The 21,115-nt window shown below is 51.9% G+C and overlaps 1 protein-coding gene across 3 annotated transcripts; it reads left to right on the forward strand.

The window, feature by feature from the left end:
* The first annotated feature begins 8,633 nt into the window (after positions 1 to 8,633).
* On the forward strand, positions 8,634 to 12,360 carry NKX2-1 (NK2 homeobox 1). Of its 3 annotated transcripts, XM_088025051.1 has the most exons (5): positions 9,043 to 9,066; positions 9,442 to 9,580; positions 10,029 to 10,173; positions 10,272 to 10,657; positions 11,612 to 12,360. In XM_088025051.1, the coding sequence occupies exons 1-5, from the start codon at positions 9,043 to 9,045 to the stop codon at positions 12,358 to 12,360; spliced, it is 1,443 nt and encodes a 480-aa protein (XP_087881177.1). The 3 variants fall into 3 exon arrangements, with proteins under 3 accessions (XP_027957948.1, XP_087881178.1, XP_087881177.1); XM_088025052.1 differs by lacking the exon at positions 10,029 to 10,173 and having other exon boundaries at positions 8,994 to 9,066; positions 9,349 to 9,580; XM_028102147.2 differs by lacking the exons at positions 9,442 to 9,580; positions 10,029 to 10,173 and having other exon boundaries at positions 8,634 to 9,066.
* Positions 12,361 to 21,115: the final 8,755 nt, after the last annotated feature.

Below are 21,115 nucleotides of genomic sequence, written 5' to 3' on the forward strand. Positions count from 1 at the left end.
TTATATTATATTATATTATATTATATATTATCTTTCCACAAAGGAAATGCCAGGCCAGCTGGCTTCACTGGGGAAGTCTACCAAACATTCAGAAATTTAGGGAAGAGAGATACAAATTCTTTGGAAACCCTTCCAAAAAATTGAAGAGGTAGGAATAGTTCTCAGCTCATTCTTATGAAGCCACCATTACACTGACATCAAAAATAGACAAAGCCATTATAAGAAAGAAAAATTACAGACTAATATGCTCATGAGTATAAATAAAAAAGTTCTTAAGAAACCTTCAGCCAATTGAATATGATAATATCTAAAATGGATAACAAGTGATGACCAAGTGGAATTTATCCCGGAAAGGCGAGATTGGTTTAACCTTCAAAAATCAATCAATGTAACTCACCTTATTGATAGACTACAAATAAAAAATGAAAAAAATTTAAATTTAAAATTAAAAATGACAGGTTCATCTCATAAGATGCAGAAAAAGTGCTGGACAAAACATAATATCCATTTCTGACATAAACTCTCAGCACACAGAAATAGAAGGGAACTCTCTCAAACTGATAAAGGGCATCTCCATAAAGCTTATGACTGACATCATCGTTAATGGCAAAAAACTGAATGCTTTGACACTCACACATGGAAGCTATTCCACTCCTAGGTATTTACCCAAGACAAATCAAAGCATGTGTCTTCATAAGACTTGACATAAATGTTTATAACATCTTTATTTGTAATAGTCCCAAACTGGAAATAAACCAAATGTGCATCTACAGTTGAATGGATAACACGTTTTGGTGTATCCATACAACTGAATACTACTTGCAATAATTAAAAAAAAAAAACCTATGGATACATGTCATAACATTAATGAATCTCAAAATAATTACACTAAGTGTAAAGAGCCAGACAAAATAGAGTGCAAATAGTTTTTATGTAAAATAGTGTTTATGTAAAATTCTAGAAAATGATGACTTACTTGTAGCATCCGATAGCAGATCAGTAATTGCTTAGTGACTGGGGTGGGTACAGGGAGGGGAGGAGAGAACGCTTACTAAGGGTCAGGAGAAACTTGTGGGGTTAGATATGCTTATTTCCTTGATTGTGGTCATGGTTTCATGGGTGTATATATACATCAAAACTTACTCAAATTTTATACTAAAAATATGTACCATTTATTGTATGTCAGTTATACCTCAATCAAACTGTATAAAATGAAAAGAAAGGTGAGAAGTTGTTGGTTTGCAACTTCCAGAGCTTACCAGGGATAATCTAAAACCAGCCCCCCCATCAAAGGAGGGCAGGGAGAGACTGCAGAAAGATACAGGACACTCCAGATTAGTAGGTGGCAGGTTTAGTGAGCAAGTGAACTTAATTACAAGGCTTCTCCCGGAGACTGCAAGAGGAGTAGTTTTCCCCACCAGTCTGTCAAATCCTAAGTGTCTATACAGAGACCTTAACTGGGTTCAGTTATGTGTACCATCAAGGCAGTCTCAACACCACATCACTATCTCAAGGCTGTATCCTTGGGGCAGCTTCTGGGGGCAGAGAAAGCAAGCAGAATGTTCATTCCAAGGATAGGGGAGGGGTTGAGGAGAGCCTCTGATCGCCCAGTTTCCGTTCACAGTTCGGCCAGCAGTCACATCCTCTCAGTGACCTCCTTCAACAGAAGTTTAGGGTAACTGGAGAGTAGTGTGGAGGGGTAGGTAGTGAGGCAGGGAGAAATTAGTTTGGAGAGGTATGTTGGACTCTGTCCTGTGGTCAAGGAGCATAGACTGGACTGGAGAGAGCCTAAAGGTAGAAACAAGAGCTACATGATTAGGCAATAGATGATGAATGGCCTTGATGGAGGTAGTAAAAGGAGAGAAGAACTGATTATGAAGAAGTGAGGCTGGATTTGGAGACATCTAAGATGTGGAATTGATATGACTTTATGACTAGTTGGATGAGGAAGGGGAAAATGATGGTATTCAGGTATATGGCTTGGGAGCTTGTTTAGACTGAATTTGTCCCCCAAATTCATATGTCAAAGCCCTAACCCTCAAAGTAACTGTACTTGGGAATAGGGTATTTAGGAGATAATTAATGTTAAATATGTTAAATGAGGTCGTAAGGGTGGGGCCCTAATCTGGTAGGACTGTGGCCTTATAAGAAGAGGAAGAGAGAGAGAGATCTCCATCATGTGAGTACACAGTGAGAAGGTGCTGGATACAAGCCAGGAAGTGTTTTCACTTGAAACTGAACCTGCTAGAATTTAATCTTGGACTTTCCAGCTTCCAGAATTGAGAAAATAAATTTCTGTTGTTTAAGCCCCCCACCCCAATCTATGGTATTTTGTCATGGAAGACCAAGCAGACTAATACAAGAGCCAAAGGGGGTTGTGGGGAGGGGAGATACTCATGCCATTCACCTAGATCTAGAACACAGAACAAGAAGCCAGTTGGGGTAGGATTTGAGTTCAGGTTGTGATACGTTAAGTTTGGTGGACATTCATATGAGGAGGTAAACAACTGGAAATATAGGGCTGAAGCTCTGGAGAGAGTTTGGCTGGACATACATACTTGGGAACCATCAGCCATAGGTGGTAATTGAAGCCATGGAGATGGGCATGCAGGGGAGGAGGAAAGCCCAACAATGAAGAAGAAAATGGCCAGAGACAGAGGAGGAGATCCACAACTGAGTGGTGACTTTGAAGCCAATGAGAGAGTTTTGAAAAGAGATGATTAACAGTATCAAATGCTGCAGTGCTCTGAGCCCATTTCTGGGGCCATGTCTAAGTGTCTGGCGTAGCCCTTGAAGTCAGGGACCCAACAGTCTAGCTGAAAGGAGAACACAAACATATGAAACAATTAGGAACTCATTCAATTAGAGTGAACAGTCTTATTAATATAATAGACGAGTGCAATATAGATCCATCAATTTATTCTGCAAACATATTGAGCTCCTACTGTGTGTCAGACATTTAATTTTTGGAAGAGGCAATTGGACTTTTTTAAAAGAAGGGTATGACTTAGTAATGGGGGTGGAAATGATGTTCTGGCTAAGTGAAAAAGAACAAAAGCAGAGTAATTTAGGCACATGAGGAAGGGGGTGGAGAGCATGCAGTCTTGGCAAGGGTCCAAGGAGGGGGAATAATTGGTAAGAAAGCCTGGATGGCTGAGTTTGTGCCAGAGATTGGAGGCCTGGAGGGCACCTGTCATAGTGTAACTAGTTCCAGAAGTATTCTTGATTCTACGCATTTTCCAGGTGCTAGCAACCTACTTCTGCAATAGGAAGCAGAGCCCCCTTGTGTCGAGCTAGTAGGGCCACTGCTTTCTGCAGACTGGCATGCAGAAAACGTAAACTACCACATTGGCCACCAAACACGTGTCCAACTGCCGTCTGATATGAAGGGGAAATTATAAATAGATTTCAAGGGAAAATATAATTAAAGGAAAGCTTTAGATATCACAGCAGTTTCCATGGCCCTGATCTACACATGAGCTGTTTCAAATAGCAGGTGCAGGAGGCTGGGTGATCCCAAGAGTCTCTCATAACACCTCTATTGCAGTGGCTTTGGGTGGACCGATTGGCAGCCAGGCAAACGGTCGGGTCGACAGTATGATGAATAATTAGATGAGCAAATTCGTGGCGGATGAACCACTACCAGTGTCTGAACACTACCAGTCTTGTCTGGCGGACCTGGGAACAAAGCTTTCTTCCCCGGGACGGCCCTGCAGATGCAGTTCTCCTGATGGCTGGAAGAGGGCGCTGCGGATCGCATCGGTCCGCAACCGTCCGAGACAGACCTAGAGTCCTGGGAGGTGAAGGGTGGGGAAGCCAGCCTAGGTCAAGTCCCAGAAAACCCAAAGCCGCGGAAATCTCCCGGAGAGAGCCTGGGGAGCGGGGGAGGGGAATGCTGCTACTTGAAACTTTGCCCGGGCCCAGGGTTGGGGTTTGGGGGAAGGGTGGGAGATTGGAGGGGGAAAGGAGCGGAAAAATAAACCCCAGAGCGCTGCTGGCGACTCAGAGGAAAATGCGACTACTATAGGCCCATGGGCGCACACTGCTGGGGCTTCGGGTTGATGGGAGATGGAAGGGAGGAAGAGCTACAGGTTTCAGCCATCTCAAGGTGTATGCTCCTGCACAGGTCCTAGGGCGAAACAGCCGCGCCGCCGCGAGGATCCTACCTGAATCTATCATTTCGGCTTCATCAGTGGCTCCAAAACTTTCCTGCTAACTGCACGCGCCTCCTGGGGGGTGTCCCCGTTCCTTAGGATGGCGGCTTCCCGCCTGTCCAAAGTGGGACGGAATCACCACCGTCCATTCTGTTGCTCACTTACAGGCTCTTAATTTAAACAGGAACGAAGAACTGGGAGGAAACCAGCCAATTCGCTTTAGGGCCCAGGCTCTATTTGTGCATCGGTCCCCGGGGCTCCTCGCATCGGCCTCGCTGGGTCTCCCAGCAGTTGCAGGCCAGCCTCCCCTACTTCCCACCCCTGTCTTGGTTTCTGCGCATTTCAAAGGGTGCTGCTAGCGCTGAGTTCCCCCTTTCTCTCTACTTTGTAACCCAGTCCCCAAACTCGCGGCTACCCTAGATCCCTTCCCGCTAGGGGGCGCCCTGACTATAGGGGCTCTGACTATAACCTGGGACAAGTTGACTCTAGGTCGAAATATGTGACATGAAAATAGACAGGTTCCGAGACCACAGGCGTCAACCTCTTGGAAGGCTTGACCTGACAGAGGAAAGGGTTCTTCGACACCAAAGGCCGGAGGGTGGACTCTCCTCCTCTCTGGTCGGACTCTGGCCTTCACACACACGACCTCATCTGCCTCTCCAACACCGGAACGCGCCAGTGCACCGAGAGGGCAACCCTGGAGCACTACTCTCAGACGTCCTAACGTCACCTCCTACCCCCACCCCTACCCCCAGGGCCTGCCCAGAGGCCATGGTTTGAGGAGAGCGTCCGCAAAAGGAAGGTGGCCGTCAAAGACCCTAGACGCTCAAGCCAGGACCGGGAGCAGCAGAGGGAGCGCGCCGTAGCTTCGAATCTGTTCCTGGAACAGCGCCTGCGAAAGCCTTCTGGGGACAGCCGCCCTATTGCAGGCCCCCGGGCTTCGCGCATATCTTCCAGAGGCTCTCAAGTCTGGTGCCTGGGGAAAAGGCGCAGCGGGTTCGGGCGAGATCCTTCAGGGAGAGAAAGGTGCCTTCCAGAGGGGGCTCCGGATTCTGTTCCTTGGATCTCGGGACTGGGGAGCAGCGACCCGCCCCGGGCCTGGCTGCGTTCCTGTTTTCCTTTCCCTGGGTGGAGTTGCCTCGACGGCACACGGGAGCCCAGCTCAGCCAGGCTCGGGAGACTGCGCCGGGCTGAGGAAGGCTAGCCCACCGCCGGCCTGTGCGCAGGAATAGCCAAGGGCCCAGAGAGCTTTATGCAGAGTTAGAGGCCTGGAGTCACAGTTTCTATAAACTCAAGACAGAGAACCATAAGTAATAACCCCTTCCATTTGCTAGCGATTTTTGTGCTTTACAAACTCATGCACACCATCTCTTCCTTAAATACTTGGATCCCTAGTACAACCTGGGAGGTACACAAAGGAGATTATGACAATTTTTGGTTTTGTTTTGTTTTGTTTGCTGCTCAGGAATCAGGTGCTAAGAGGTTTTGTTTCCTTAATTCAACATTTCTTGAGGCACTGGAAGATAGAAGGATAAATAAAACAGGGTTTCACTGTAAAGGAGGGAGGCCAGTAAACAACACCATAGTTTTCTGATTTCTACTCAAGTGCTCTGCCTACCACCCCTGAGCATTTTAAGATCAGAAATGGTGAAGAACCTTCCCCCCCCCCCGCTACACACACACACACACACACACACACACACACACACACACACACCCCTTCTCTATCTCAGTTGGATCCCAGAGTAACATTGCCACAAAGTAACTATGTGCCTATTATTTGGGTGATTTATTGTTAATTTATAAGCTCTGTGTGGGTAAGAGCCACATCTAGCTTGTTTAAAGCTGAATTTTTAGGCCCAGCACAGAGCCTGGCACAGAGCCAGCACTCAATAAATATTTGTTGACTAAATCACGAATTGCGATAAAACTCAGAGCAAAATATCAGCACCAGGGAACATGGTCTCTCACCGTCCTAGAAGAGGTGTGAAGGACCATGAAGAGAACTAGAAAAATGTGGTGGTGAGGATTGGGGAGGACTTTTCATTCCTCTTGCAGTCCAAGTGACAGGCCCTGAGTCATACAGCTTTCTGTATGAGCCCTCTGTTCTAATTCTCAAATAAGTGACTCTGGAGGGACAGAAAGACATTTCCCTTCGGCCACACAGGTGGTGAGCAAAGGTTGATGGCAGTTCTGCTTGGCCCCACCCGGTCTGGGCCTGAGCCTGAGCCTCCGCGGCTCCTTAGATTCCAGACCAAGCTGCAGAGAGCAAAGCAGTGTGGTGGGGATTGAGGTGGGCGCCTGCGGCCCCACCAGGGAAAGCTCCTTGAGAAGCCTGAATTGGGCCCCACTGCGACCACTCGGCCCTGGGGGGGAGTTACTGAAGGCACAAGGGTCCTACAGGAGGGAACTCAGTGTTCCCAAGTGTTCCCTGCAGCCGAGAAGACATTACTAGTTTAACCGGGGTCGCCCTACTTAAGATGACTCTGGGAGGCAGCTAAAAGAAAGGACACTCCTTGGCTAGGAAGAGGCCTTGGTTAAGAAGAGGTGTTGGGGCCAGGGGTAGGACTCTCAAGTCCTCTGCTTGATCAAGCTCAGAGATTGAGGTATCAGTCTTCCCACCCCCACCCCTCCCGCTAGACGTTTTAGTCTTCAGGCTTATTCCTGGCAGTGCAACACATCTGGCAAAGAGTGTGGGGCGGTGTGTGTGTGTGTGTGTGTGTGTGTGAGAGAGAGAGAGAGAGAGAGAGAGAGAGAGAGAGAAAGGGGCAGAGGTAGAAGGGCGGCTGGGGGCGGGCGCCGCAAGGTGCTGCAAAGGCCCAGGTGAGGTCTAGCCCAGAGCTAGTGCGGGTGCGCGCGACTGCGGGGGGAGGTGGCCGCATGATCTTGGTTGGGGGGGAGGGGTTGGGTGGAGGAGCAGCCGTAGCCCGGCGCCGCCCCCACCCCCCAACCCCAGCTCGGGCATCAGCTCTAGGCGGTGACTGAACGCCTGCTGTGTGACTGGGGGTCACGGTCTCGTCTGCAAGCCTTGGGCAGGGGCGTGGGGGACAGGTGGGGAGCTGCAAGCCACGTGCGCCGGAGCCTGCTGCGGGGCTGGAAAGCTGGAAAGCTGCCGAGGACGAAGGCCGAGGCTCAGGGACTGCTCAAGATGCACCTAACTCTCCCCTTCACTCAGACTCAAGGCCTTAAAGGCAGGGCAGGGTGGTGGGTGTACGAATGACGACAATACAGAAATCTCAATCTCTGGCAATGGAATTAATTTTCCAAAGCTTTCAAAGCGCTTTTATGGGCCCGATCTTATTTGAATCTCAGAGAAACCTTGTGAAGAATGACCTCCATTTCTAAATGGCATTGAGACTGGGAGAGACGTACAACATTCTATACTTGGTGTTTCTTATACTTACCAATAATATGAGATAATGGAGAGGGAGAAAGAGAAAGAAGACAGGGGATTGGGAAACCCACCCGGTCAAAACACAGTCCAGGGGCTAGGGCCACCTGCAAACAAGATCCGGATTCAGTTTTGTCCGCTCTCCTCCACGGTTCACTTGAGCCCAGCGTCGTCTTCCCTCCTTGCTCCCTGGGCTTTGACATCACATCGACCAAAGCTCAGTTGGAGTCTGAGTCTTCCTGAGAGCGCCCCCCAGAGAAGCCCCCTGGTAAAAGGGCAAAGAACCGTCTTGGTGCTTGTCCTTCGCGGTACAACCGACAAGCAGGTCTCGGTGCCCAAATGCAAGGTTGCCTGCCCCAAAGCCGCCAAGGGGGATGCACGAAAACGTGGGCCCATGGAGGAGGAAGAGGGTGCCCTGGGCTTTCTCTGTTAAGCGACATAGGTGGTGAGGAAAGCAAATGTTAGTATAGAAGTTGCCTTTGTATTGAGGGAGTACAGAGCACTTCTCAAGGAGAGAACTGAAATGTTACAATAACAAGCCAATAAACAAAACAACTTTCCCTTACTACAACTGCTGTTAATGGGAAAGGCGCCTAACCTGCTGAATTAAATCGTTCAAAAGTGCCTGTTCATCATTGGGAGCTCCTTCTGTACAAGGAGCGGAAGGAAAATGTGAAAACAAAAAACAAATTCGAGAAGCCTCCTTAATCGGCCCCCGCAGTGTCTTAGAGGCCCCAGCCGGGCCAGGGAGCGCTCCACCCTCCCAGCCCCTATCCCAGAGAGGAGGCTAAAAGAGCCAAAGAAAAACCAAACCAAACAACAAAACGTTTAGAATCTAAGGGGGGAAAGTCGGAGTGGGTCTCAGGATCTGCGCCACGCAGGGGCGCGACACTGTAGTCCACTGGACTGGAGGCCAGGGCCTGGCCGGAGCAGCAAGGCGGGTGCCTCTGGCCCGGCTGGGGAGCGAAAGCCCACAGCTCCCCCTCTCCAGGCGCCCAAGGACCCTCAAGGCGCGGGGCTCACACTTGAAGCCTGGGAACGCGCAGACAGGAAACCCACTTCCTCCTAAGCAGTTTCTTGCTCGCCGGATGAGAGGCGCCCAATTGAAGCAGAATGATCCTCATCTACTAATATCCAGCGTGGCCACAAAGCGACTGGCCATTTACGCCGCCACTTTAAACAAAGATATTTGGTTATTCCCGGGGAAGCAAGTGCACTTTTGCATGGCTGAGCTTCGGGCGGAGGCGAGCCTCAGCCCAGCCTCCCGCCTGCTGGGCTGCTCGCGCCTTGGGATTCGCCCCCTCCCGGCCAGCTGGTCCCGCCGGGGTTCAGGCTCAGTTCCGCCCGGCAACAGGCGGGCGGGTACTCACGACGCTCCTTGCCCGCGCCCTCCCTGAAGCATCAGAGGGGAAAACAGCGTGGCCCTGGGCTCGGGTGCTGGGGCTGTGATGTCCTCGGAAAGTCAGCTCCAGCCCCAGAACCCTGCGTGTCCGGGCGATGGGCGAGGGTCGGGGACACCAGGTTTGTTCGAGGTGGGGCAACTTCAGCAATGGCCCTTCGGGTTAGTGCCCCCCAGCTTCCCAGCACTAGCGGCCAGTAGTGTGCTTGCCTTGGCCGGGAATGGGGGGTGGGGGGAGAGGGAGCCGCGTGTGGGTTGTGGGGGGCGTGATGTATGGGGCCCTGGACCGCTGAGAAGACCCTGAGGTGGGGGGAGGGGGACGCGGGGATCTGGGACAGCCTCTCGGAGGCAGCCGATCCCTTGCTCAGCGTCCCCTCCGCCCGCTGGGATTCTCTCTCGGGTAGGGGGAAAGGGGGCGGGGAGCAGAGGTGTCCCTCTGACGGCGGCAGAAGAGGCAGACAGACGGACAGACACGCAGACCAACAGTGCGGCCCCAGGGTTCGTCCCCAGACTCGCGAGCTCGTTTGGTGGCGACTGGGGCTCGGCGCCGCGAAGCCCGATGTGGTCCGGAGGCAGTGGGAAGGCGCGGGGCTGGGAGGCCGCGGCGGGAGGGAGGAGCAGCCCCAGCAGGCTCAGGTGAAACCCCTACCTTGTCCCTTGGCCCCCTCCCTCTAAAGACTTGTCCCCGCCCGGGAACCCCGGCTGTATTGGAAAGTGGTTCACTTTGTAACTCCGAAAGTTGGTTGCAAAGCAGCATTCACCTTCCTTCCTCCCCACCATCCCTCCTCCTCGGCTACTCCTCACCCCACCTCTTGCCCTCCCCTCTCTCGGTTCCCTCCTCCTTTCCCTCCCCCCCTCTCCCCCCGCGCGCCGCCCGCACCCCACAAAAAATGGGGTGGGGGTGTCCGGGGAGGGGGGTAAAGAAATGCTTTGGGTCGTGTCTCTGCCTCTCTCTCTCTCTCTCTCTCCCTCTTTGAGACCTAAAAATCCTGACAAGTGAAACTTAAAGGTGTTTACCTTGTCATCAGCATGTAAGCTAATTATCTCGGGCAAGATGTAGGCTTCTATTGTCTTGTTGCTTTAGCGCTTACGCCCCGCCTCTGGTGGCTGCCTAAAACCTGGCGCCGGGCTAAAACAAACGCGAGGCAGCCCCCGAGCCTCCACTCAAGCCAATTAAGGCGGACTCGGTCCACTCGGTTACGTGTACATCCAACAAGATCGGCGTTAAGGTAACACCAGAATATTTGGCAAAGGGAGAAAAAAAAAAGCAGCGAGGCTTCGCCTTCCCCCTCTCCCTTTTTTTTCCTCCTCTTCCTTCCTCCTCCAGCCGCCGCCGAATCATGTCGATGAGTCCAAAGCACACGACTCCGTTCTCAGTGTCTGACATCTTGAGTCCCCTGGAGGAAAGCTACAAGAAAGTGGGCATGGAGGGCGGCGGCCTCGGGGCTCCGCTGGCGGCTTACAGGCAGGGCCAGGCGGCTCCGCCGGCCGCGGCCATGCAGCAGCACGCCGTGGGGCACCACGGCGCCGTCACGGCCGCCTACCACATGACGGCGGCGGGGGTGCCCCAGCTCTCGCACTCCGCCGTGGGGGGCTACTGCAACGGCAACCTGGGCAACATGAGCGAGCTGCCGCCGTACCAGGACACCATGCGGAACAGCGCCTCGGGCCCCGGATGGTACGGCGCCAACCCAGACCCGCGCTTCCCCGCCAGTAAGTGAGGCCGCCCCACTGCCGGGCCGCGGGCTGAGTACGGGAGGCGCGGGGAGAGCAGCCAAGCAGGCGCAGCGCCTGCCGGCTGCGCACCGGGCGTCAGGGTGGGCGGCCCGGAAGCCGCGCCGGGGAGTAGGGTGCGGGAGCTGGGGATTCTTCCCTCTGCTGGACTGAGGGGTCCCAGGAGAGACACTTGGTAACGCTGGGGTCATGCGGGCAGGTGCTAGTATTCAGCGTCTCCCAGATGCGGCCGACGGGCAGCTCTGCTCGGCTCGGGAGACCTCAGAGTGCCCAGGGATCGCCCTCCCGCCCCCCAAAAAACTAAGGAAGCTGGGGGCAAGCAGGGAGCAGAGAGGCGCGGCCTGGCCGGGCGGGAGGCTGCCCTACTGCGACGCGCTGAGGGGACCCGCCCGGCTGGCTCTCCAGTCTAGGCAGGTGGAAGGGCGCGCGGCTTCAGAGGGGGCTCTCAATGGGCCGAGCAAGTGCCCTCACTGGGGCTGACAGGAGAGAGCGGCCAAGAGGCAAAGCGTCTGGGACTTTAGCTTTCGAAAGTGAACACCCCACTCTCCCAAACTCCCAAAGTTGGGGTCTACGGTGGGACCCCAGCTCTTGGTCTGGGCCCAGTCCGCCGCCTGTGGCCCGCTCACCCAACGACTCTGGCCAGGGTTGGGCAAGAAAGGACCAGAAGCGGCCTTTCTCCACTTTGCTTTTGGGCTGGAGCCCTGCGACTGAGGGAGGCAACCGGGGTTGAGGTGGGGAGCTTTCCAGCAAATCCCTCGACGTCTCGGCCTGGGGCAGGCGCTAACTCTCCTCGGAACTTAGGCCTCTCAGGGCGGAGGCGGCCTAGGTGAGGAGGGCGCCGTCGGGGTGGGCCGGGCCGGCCAAGGGCGCGGAAGGCCGAGGTGGCCTGGCCCGGCCCGGCCCCCGCCGACGCTGTGCGTTTGTCGCTTACAGTCTCCCGCTTCATGGGCCCGGCGAGCGGCATGAACATGAGCGGCATGGGCGGCCTGGGCTCGCTGGGGGACGTGAGCAAGAACATGGCCCCGCTGCCAAGCGCACCACGCCGGAAGCGCCGGGTGCTCTTCTCCCAGGCTCAGGTGTACGAGCTGGAGCGACGCTTCAAGCAACAGAAGTACCTGTCGGCGCCCGAGCGGGAGCACCTGGCCAGCATGATCCACCTGACCCCCACGCAGGTCAAGATCTGGTTCCAGAACCACCGCTACAAGATGAAGCGCCAAGCCAAGGACAAGGCGGCACAACAGCAACTGCAGCAGGACAGCGGCGGCGGCGGCGGCGGCGGCGGCGGGGGCGCCGGGTGCCCGCAGCAGCAGCAAGCGCAGCAGCAGTCGCCGCGCCGCGTGGCCGTGCCGGTCCTGGTGAAAGACGGCAAACCCTGCCAGGCGGGCGCCCCGGCGCCGGGCGCCGGCAGCCTCCAGGGCCACGCGCAGCAGCAGGCGCAGCAGCAGGCGCAGGCGGCTCAGGCGGCCGCGGCGGCTATCTCAGTGGGCAGCGGTGGCCCTGGCCTGGGTGCACACCCGGGCCACCAGCCGGGCAGCGCGGGCCAGTCTCCGGACCTGGCGCACCACGCCGCCAGCCCCGCGGCGCTTCAGGGCCAGGTGTCCAGCCTGTCCCACCTGAACTCCTCGGGCTCGGACTATGGCGCCATGTCCTGCTCCACCTTGCTATACGGTCGGACCTGGTGAGAGGACACCGGGCCGGGCCGGGCCCAGCGCGCTGCCTCATCGCTTTCCCTCCTGCCGGCCACACATCACCAAACACCCGCCGCTCCCTGCGCTTCGACTTTTCTTAAGAATCTGTCCCGTTTAGACCAAGGGAAAAAACACAAAAGCCAAACTGCTGGACGTCTTTTTCTTTTTCTTTTTCTTTTTTTTCCTAAAATTTGTGGGATTTTTTTAAAAAAGAAAATAAAAACAACCAAGTGAATCCAATTCTTTAAGGAGTCTTTAAACCGAGAAGGACATAACGAAAAACAGCTTTTGGGGTGTCTGTTAGGTGATTGAAATGGGTTTCTCTCGCTCAGGCAGGGTGCAGTTTGGAGAGGGCTCTACAGTGACACAGCTCTGGACTCTAAAGATCGCAAACTTCACTCTGGGTACACTGTGCCAGCAAGGTGGACTCGCTTGTAAATACCAGGATTTCTTTTGAAGGGGAGATGGGGGCTGGGGAGAGGAAAGACTCTACGACAGGACCCGCATGTCATTGACACAAAGGAAATGCCCCCTCCCAGCGCCCGCTGGCTGCCCAGGCTCAGCCCCGGGAAGAGCCCTGGCTAAAATTGTTTTATGTTTGATGTGAACTTGTAGCTGTAAAACGCTGTCAAAAGTTGGACTACACGCCTAGTTTTTAGTAATCTGTACATTTTGTTGTAAAAAACAAAAAAACAAAAAAACAAAAACCCAGTCCCTGTCCCCAGCCCATCATATTTTTTATGGGCATTGACAAATCTGTGTATAATATTTGGCAGTTTGGTATTTGCAGCGTCAGTCTTTTTCTGTTGTAACTTATGTAGATATCTGGCTTAAATATAGTTCCTAAGAAGCTTCTAATAAATTATACAAATTAAAAGGATTCTTTTTCTGATTAAAAGTCCACCTTTTGTTTGGTTTTGATTTGGCTTTAAAAGGCATTTTTTTTTTGGTGGGGGTGGGGGTGGCTCATCATTGGCCTGATGGGAATTGGCATTGTTTGGGAGCTAAAAGGATCCTAAACTAGCAAAGGAGCTGGGCCCAGAGTCCTTGTCCCATAGGGAAATGGAGTTTTGTTCTGTCTCCGAATTGAGTAGAACCAAACCTTGAACAGTCCTGGGACTTGGCAATATAGAGGAAAAAAAGCTAAACTACTTCCATCAGGAGGGAAAGGGAGAACAGAAGAGAAAGAGACCAAAGGATTAGTTTTTAGATCCAGGCTTCTGTTTTTTGAAACCTCAGAAGTGTCTACTGTGGTTTTATACAGCTAAGTCAACAATTAAAACTTTAAAACGTTTTCAATAACATACATTTTAAATAATCCTGAATGAGAAATCATTTTTATGGAACAGATGGTCCCCGTAGATTTCAACACAAATCCTTATTTCTAATCTGCTGCAGAGCCTCGTCAGAATTAGAATCTGGTGGGAGGCTGTTTTCAAAAATGGGGAAGTCTATCTGGGTCTTGTTTCTGCTCTGAAACAACTATCCCCATGCAGAGTTGGACATGGATTCCCAGCCTCTCAGGGTCCTTCTGGTTCTGGGAGATTTTTTTGACTTGGCTACTGGCCTGGAGACACTGAAGGCAGGACTTTGGAAGCTGGGCTTTCCCTCTTTGTTCCACCGGTTTCCATCTCTGGGCTCCTAAATATCTTTGTAGTAAGGAATCTTTCTCCTGTTCCCAACTTTCTACTTCTCACTGCCCCGGCCACCCCCAGCAAAAAAAAAAAAAAAAAAAAACTTCAATCTTTCTTACTACTTTGAATTTCCCGGTCTCTTTGGTACCCAGATGTGGTTGTTAGGGAACTCTCAGGGTTGCCCTAGAGAAGGGAGGAGGAAAGAGTGGTTCTGGGCAGAGAGAAATCATAGTCCCTAGATGGGCTGTTGCCCCTTCTGTGTCACCTTTGATAAACCTACCTAGCAAAAGTAGGTCCCTCTTAGCCTGAAAGTGTTTGTGGGGGATTGATTCATACTTGCCTTGTACTCATTTCATGCCTAGAATTTCTTTCTTTTTCCTTTCTTGCCTCTCTTCATCTTTTCTTCCTCTCTTTTCCTCTTATTCTGTCTCCATCTCTCTCTGTCACCCAACTTCCACCTTACTCCACCCCTAGGAACTTGTTAGGGAAATTGCCTAGGCCAAGGCCTTGCTCCAGACCAGCAGTTCCTGGGAGGCTCCTCACCCGTGGTGCCTTACGAGTAGGGGCCAGGGTGGGCTTTATCTCCTGGGTCTGGCTACTGAGATATGGTTTCCAATATCCAAAAGAGACTCAGAGAATCCAAGGATGGTTGCTTGGGTCTACAGAGTGTGCTGGTGGGGGAAAATCTCAGGAGGCCTAGCATTTTGGAAAACAAGCAAAAATCAGTAAAGTTTGAATACTTGTGTTGAAATGAGCAGCCGTGTTCCCGGGACAGGTTGTGCAGGTGGTCAAATCACAGCTCCACCGGGGCTTGGCCACTGTGGTCCTGGGACAGGGTGTATAGGTGGTCAAATCACAGCTCAGCCCAGGGCCTTGCCCAGGGAGATGTTTGCTCTAAGGTTCCAATTCCGTGGGCATGGGAGCTTCCGCTTAACCTGCCCCAGACCCAGCACAAGTCTGGTCTGGGGCGGGCGGGGCTTGCGGTGCCTACAACTGGCAAGGACGGCTGCCCCCTCCCCCCACATCCTGGCCCAGAGGGGGCACCTGAGTCACAATTTTAGTGGGTTATGGTACCCTCGGCCTTAACACCCTTGCGCTGGAAGGAGTTTTATGAAATACATTCTTCTCCCTGCCACCTCGAGCCGGCTTAGTTTGAAGTCTGTTTACTTGTTAGGGATGGGGGAGGAGGGGGGAATGTGAGTTCAGCCGGGTCTGCGGATGGAACCAAGACTAACAGAGACTTGGCCGCTTCTCTCCATCCATCACCCCGGGCCCACCAGCTCCAGCTCCTGGCCGGGAGATTGTAGTAACTTCAGGAATCGGCCCTGGAACGTGAGCTGAAGCTTTTTTATAAAGAAATATGTGCGCGCTGGGCGCAGCAAAAGACCTCAGGCTGGGGACATTCCCCACCCCACATCTCGGTGACCACCTGCGAAGCCGATTGTCGTCTTCCGCTGGAGTGGACCTCCCCTAGGTCTCCAGCATCTCTGGCCCATGTTCCGGCCTGGAGAAATCAGCCTTTTGGGGATTTCCCTGGAGCTGAAGTGCTGGAAGAGCCAGAAGCTTCCCCACGTAGGGGGGCAGCGCAGTTGGCTCCAAGATCCCAGAGAAGCTGAGCACCCCCGCCTCAGCACCCCACCCATCCCCAAGCCCCGAGGGCTGCGGAGAGTGGGGGAGATTTTGCAGACAGCATCCCCCCTTTCCTCCTCTCCCCCCCCCCACCCTACCAAGTAAACACGGGGACTTTCTCGAGAGCCTTGGAGTGCGGCTCTAGTGGCTTCGGGGCCTGAAACCCCAGGCTTGGCTTGTTTGATGTTTAGCATCCCAAAGCGGCACACCACCCCCGCCCCAGCCTGGGAACCTGGAGCTGTGGGTCGGAGAGGGAGGAAAGCCGCCTCTCAGTCGGCCAGGCCAGGGGACTGGGCTAGGTTCAGGGAAGGCGAGAAGAGCGGGACAGAGATGCGCTGAGCGGGGGAGAAGGGAGTCCCGGCTGCCGCCGCCCCCAACAGAGACACTTGTGGGTACAGCTGGAGTCCTCAAGGCCGGGAGGCGGGTGGGGGCAGGGAATGCCTCAGCAGCCCGGGCAGCGGCTCTGGGATAGGGGCTGGCCCTGAGGGAGATAGCTTGGGGCCCGCGAAGGAAAGCAGACCCAGGCCGGTGCCGACGGTGCGAGAAACGCTCGGGGCACTTACTCCTGGTGGCGGAGGAGGCCCTGCGCGCTCCAGTCCCTGGGCCTCGAGGAGGCAAGGTCTTCTTCCCACTGCTTAGGACTTGGCCTTTCAAAAGGGAAGACTTGCTCGGGAGCCTTCCCAGGGATTTGAAATCCTCCTGGGGGCAGGGTTAGGCCTAGGACTGGCATCGAGGTCTCCTATTTTGAGACCCCAGGGAGGAATTCTCAGACTTTGAGGCCGCACACTCTCGAGAGCGCTCACCGGCGTGAGTAAGCGCGTCGGTGAGGGGCTATCTCCAGGCGCGAGTGCACAAAAGGTAGCGCGAGTCTCTTCTCAGGCGACTCGAGATAAGAGGAAATGAGAGCGGGGTTTTCTGACTTCCAACTCATTAGGGACCAGGTAAGGTCAATGCTTTCTCTATTATGTCTTTATCTTAAAAGCGGGTCAATTTAAGATAAGGGAAAAAAAATCCAGGAACTGTGTGAACCGTGCTGATAAAGACTGACCCCTTTCCAGAGCTAAAAGCAAGCCAGGCAGACATTCATTTTCTATAAACAAGAGAGTTGTGAGAAGCTGCCTTGAATTCTGATCGAATGTCTCCAGTCTCTCTAGACATCGCTCACCCCCTCCCCCAATTATGAGAGCGGGGAGCAGAGTGAACGGGGATATTATTTGTGGAGAACTAGAAAGCCTGTTGGGAAATGTGAATCTGAGATGATATGGCTCTTAGGCATGGTTTGCTGGCTTGTTTGTTTCAAATGCGTCTTTCTTTTAGAATGGAAGGAAAGTGACAGACATGAGTATTGGGAGGGATGACGCTGAATGTTTTCCTTGCTCAGCCAGGTTCCTCTTAAGAGATGCTGGACACCACCTTCCTCTGGCCCTTCCTGACTTCCTGACTGGTGTGTTTGTGGTTGTGCAATTGTGTTCTTTTTGGCTCCAGGCCACCCTCTGTGGGGCCGGATCTGGGCTCCTGCCTCAACTTGGAGCACAAAAAATTTTCGTGCGCTCCTTTGGGCATTAGCTTCTGGAAGGAGTATCCTATCCCCAGTCACCCTCTGTGCCTGGAGGCATTGGGTATGGATAAGAGTAGTGGAAAGAATGTGTTTTATTGAAAAGGAGGCCCAGGGTCTGTATGCTCCCTCTCCCCATGTAGTTGTGTTTCTCAACTTGATGATTGTCAAAGGAGCAAAGGAGGAGCAGGCTCAGCAACTTGACAGCACAGTTTCGGCCTCATCTGAAGCCACAACTGAAGTGGCAGGCTGTGTTTCTCTCTGATAGTGACCTAATGCCCTACTTGGAGGGCATCTAGGCACAGCCCCAGGCTTCTCATTTGATGTTTCCCATTTGCTTTCTGCTTCCTAAACATTTATTGTCTTTGTTATTATGAGTTGTAATGAAGTTTTGGAAAGGATGAGATTTAAATCCATTTTTCTGTTTTCTTTCTTTTTTAGTTATTTGCAGGACACTACAATATAAATTGATTATTGTTATTGTTCTGCTTGAAATGGAAATAAACACTTTTTTAAAAAATTGAAGGCAATAGGTCTCGTTAAAGAGGACTCTTTCCTCCAGTACAATATTCACATCTGATTCTGCCCACTCCATTTGTAGGTATGAGTGGATTCATAAAGACACCTGTCTCTGTATGTATTATACATACATACATGTGTCTACATATGTAGACACATATGTATCTATCTCATATATCTACTTTATATGATATTTAAAAATTTAATGTAGGATTCTCTTCGTAGAGGATCTTACTGAACCTGTTAGATGCAAGAAAGTGGAATGTATTCATTACCTCAATTAAGATGCCACATGAAACCGAGTGTCCCTTTAAAAAGCAAATAAAGAAACGCTTTCTTTAGTATTGTCTATTTTAAATTGGAATATTAATTTATTTCCCTGTAAAATTCTGGAGAACTAATTATTTTGGGGAAAATATTAATATTTGTTCTTAAAGGAAATGAACTTGCTGTCTGAGACACACAGCTGTAGCTGAGACTTCTTGAAGCTATCTATAACAGAAATTGTCACTTGCGACAACTACATTATCCACTAACAGATATCGTTAGTATGAACACTATTGGCCAGCTAACAGAATCAAATGGAAATGTTTCTGCCCCTCATTTGTAGCAAACGTCCCTCCTATTCTGGTCTTCACAGAGTCATGGAAATAAGAGGGCAGGTCTGAGTGTAGTCAGACAACAAGAAAAAAAGGCAAACTTTTCTCCTCTCTCTCCCCATTTCCCACATTTCCAGGAATCCTGTCTTTGATTGCGAGATGAAATTGTCAATAACACCAGTCTGTTGGTAGAGGGTTAAAGGTTGCATTTTTCGGGTTTTCGGTGATTGTTGACAATGTCATTTCTACAAAATCAGAGACATTAGGCAATGAAAAGAGTCCTTGGATACCCTTGCCCAGTCACTATGCCTTGGAGCCATTCTGTGGAAAATCACCCAGACGGTAGGGCCTCCACCTTGCCTAGCATTCTCCCTCTCAATACTGCTGCTAGAAGGTGTCCAAAGCTCTAGGAAAACATGGGTTTATTTAGTCCGCGCGCCACTGATTTACCTGATCTCCCAGGCGCGCGCGCGCGCGCGCGCGCGCGCACACACACACACACACACACACACACACACACACACACACACACACACAGCTGAGTTGCGCGCGCGCAGATGTAAACCTGGGAATTACCGTAATGACACGAAGAGGACTGAGAGCTGGTTCCTCTGAGCTGGCTGTTTCCTCAGTTCTAACCTAGGAGAACAGGTCAATGGTTTAACAAATCTGGCTATGCCGGTGTATACAGCAAACCTGGCATGGTTAGGGTCCCTGCAGGCGCCCCCAGAGCATTTGGTTTCTTAAACAGACTTGGAGCGGCAGGTTTTTTCAGAGGAAACTCTGAAGCCAAAGAGGATTAAACCTCTCTCCCTGCCTGGCCACTCAACGGTGCCTCGAGGCCTGCAAGGCGCCGTTTTCTGGGTGGGGACTAAGTTGGGGGAACGTCCGGAGCTAGGCAGTGACGGCTCCTTCCTCCCCTTCTGAGTGTGCTTCAGAAAGAATTGCAACCCTTTCACCAAAGGCGTGCACAGAGTATACATCCCTGCCCCTAGCCAGGGCAGACAGAAGTTGTAGCTAGTTCATTACTAGTCACCAACCTGCACTATGAACTGAAATGTTGGTTACTGTTTCCTGGCTGGACTGCTGGGACTGAGGCCTGGGTGTAGTAAACTTTGGAAGTACTGCTGTGTATCATATCTACAACTCACACAGCAGGGAAAGCTCAGATAGCTATATGCACTTCACATTGGCTTCATGCTGAAATCAAATAGGAGAATCTTTGGAAATATTCCACAAAAAGCCAACCCATCCACAGCCATAATCTAGCACTGGATGAGGGTAAAGGGAACATCTTTAAGATCTATGGTAGCATAAGGAGCTTCATGCATCCCTGACAGTTGACATTAACCTTCCTGTATGAACTGTTTTCTAAAATCTATAATGCCACGCCAATGCAAAATTAGTTGTTGAAAATTCTCCACATGGCTAAATACTTAGATTCTGTTGGTTGGGTGTCTGTGGAAGCTGGAGGGTTCTGTGTATGTGGTTCTGCACAAAAGAGAAGAGAGGAAGGGAGAGGAGACTGGAAAGGAGGGGAGAGGAAGAACGGCCCAGTGCAAGTGTGCGGAGTTCTGTTGGTGTTTGTGACAGCTGAGTCATGCTGGTTAGAGCTGGTCTTTGGGTCCAAGTATTGGGGCGTATGGATAAGTAAGTGGTGTATGTGATTTTTCGGGTTTGGTGTTAGTGGAGAGGACAGGGGAACCGGCTGAAAGGCAGTGTGTGTACTACCTCTGCGTTGGGCCGGTAACACAATGGGAATGTAATCATCTAGCTGAAACAAGCTCAAATGGCAAAAAGTTGCAAAATAGATCGACCTCCCTGAGAAGAGAGGGAGCTGGTTGCAGAGGTCTGCAGCCATCATCCTTTTCTCAATACATTTTTTAACAAGAGGATCTAGGGAGTGATTCCGATTCAATACACATAATCAGTTTGCAAGTCTTATTTCCATTTGAAAACAGGGCCATTTGCAATCATAAGAGCCGGACACGCTGAAAGATACAGAGCGCTTTCCGAGCAGATGATGGGTGACAGAATCTACAGGCAAGCACTAAATATTTTCTTCTAGCCTCAGACCGCATGCATCAATCTTTAGTCCCCGTGTATTTGAAATCGAATATTCCTATATAACTTAATTGCTTAGAAAATTGAGACTCCATGGTTGGAGAGGGGAGAGAAACAGCAAGAAAGGTGAGAGAGAAACCATGTTTGTGCTTCTCCTCGGTGCTGGTTAATAGTCATTTAGTGAAGAGTACACGGGTAAAAGATTTGATATAAAATTTAAACTTGTTTTTAAAAGAAGGGCCGCCAGAAGAGGTTGCTCGGGGCTAAAATTTCGCGGGTTGCAGTCGCGAAGCCCTGCCAGGGTGTTCCGGGGGCCAGCAGGGTGTCTGCAGGGCCCGGGCGCAGAGTGGTGACCAAAGCCCTAGGGGCAGCTCCGCGGCCTCCCAGTTGCACTGCCAAAGACCCAAGGGCCCCTAGCGGCCCCGCGGTTTCAAATTTGCTGTCAGGGGACTCAGCTAGCAGTGTGGGCACTTAAAATCTCGAGCTATTTTATGGTCTCTCGTCGTAGAAAGTTTCAGTTCTAGAACCAAGAGAAACAGATGTACGCGACCTCCCCCCTTCGCGCACAGCCTCTGTACTCCCCACCAACTTCGGCCTCCCCCCTACCCCGCCTCCGCCTACCCCAGTCCACGGCCTCACCCTGCCCACCCGCGGCCTTCCATCCCGCGCTCTGCCCACGGCCACACTCTGTCCTCCCACCCAGCCTCGCGACGCCCCCCCATCCCCACCCTCCTCCTCCCCCCACCCGA

Source organism: Eumetopias jubatus, unplaced genomic scaffold (assembly GCF_037043125.1).
Source record: "Eumetopias jubatus isolate StellerSeaLion01/CBP00866 unplaced genomic scaffold, mEumJub1_p1.0 scaffold_7, whole genome shotgun sequence".
NCBI classification, from domain to species: domain Eukaryota; kingdom Metazoa; phylum Chordata; class Mammalia; order Carnivora; family Otariidae; genus Eumetopias; species Eumetopias jubatus.

Bases quoted from the DNA above. Each gene is read 5' to 3' on its own strand.
- NKX2-1 (XM_088025051.1), top strand. From the start codon at position 9,043: ATGGGCGAGGGTCGGGGACACCAG. The intron at 9,581-10,028 runs GTGAAACCCCTA...TTGTTGCTTTAG, and splicing joins AGCAGCCCCAGCAGGCTCAG to CGCTTACGCCCCGCCTCTGG. The intron at 10,174-10,271 runs GTAACACCAGAA...TTCCTCCTCCAG, and splicing joins CCAACAAGATCGGCGTTAAG to CCGCCGCCGAATCATGTCGA.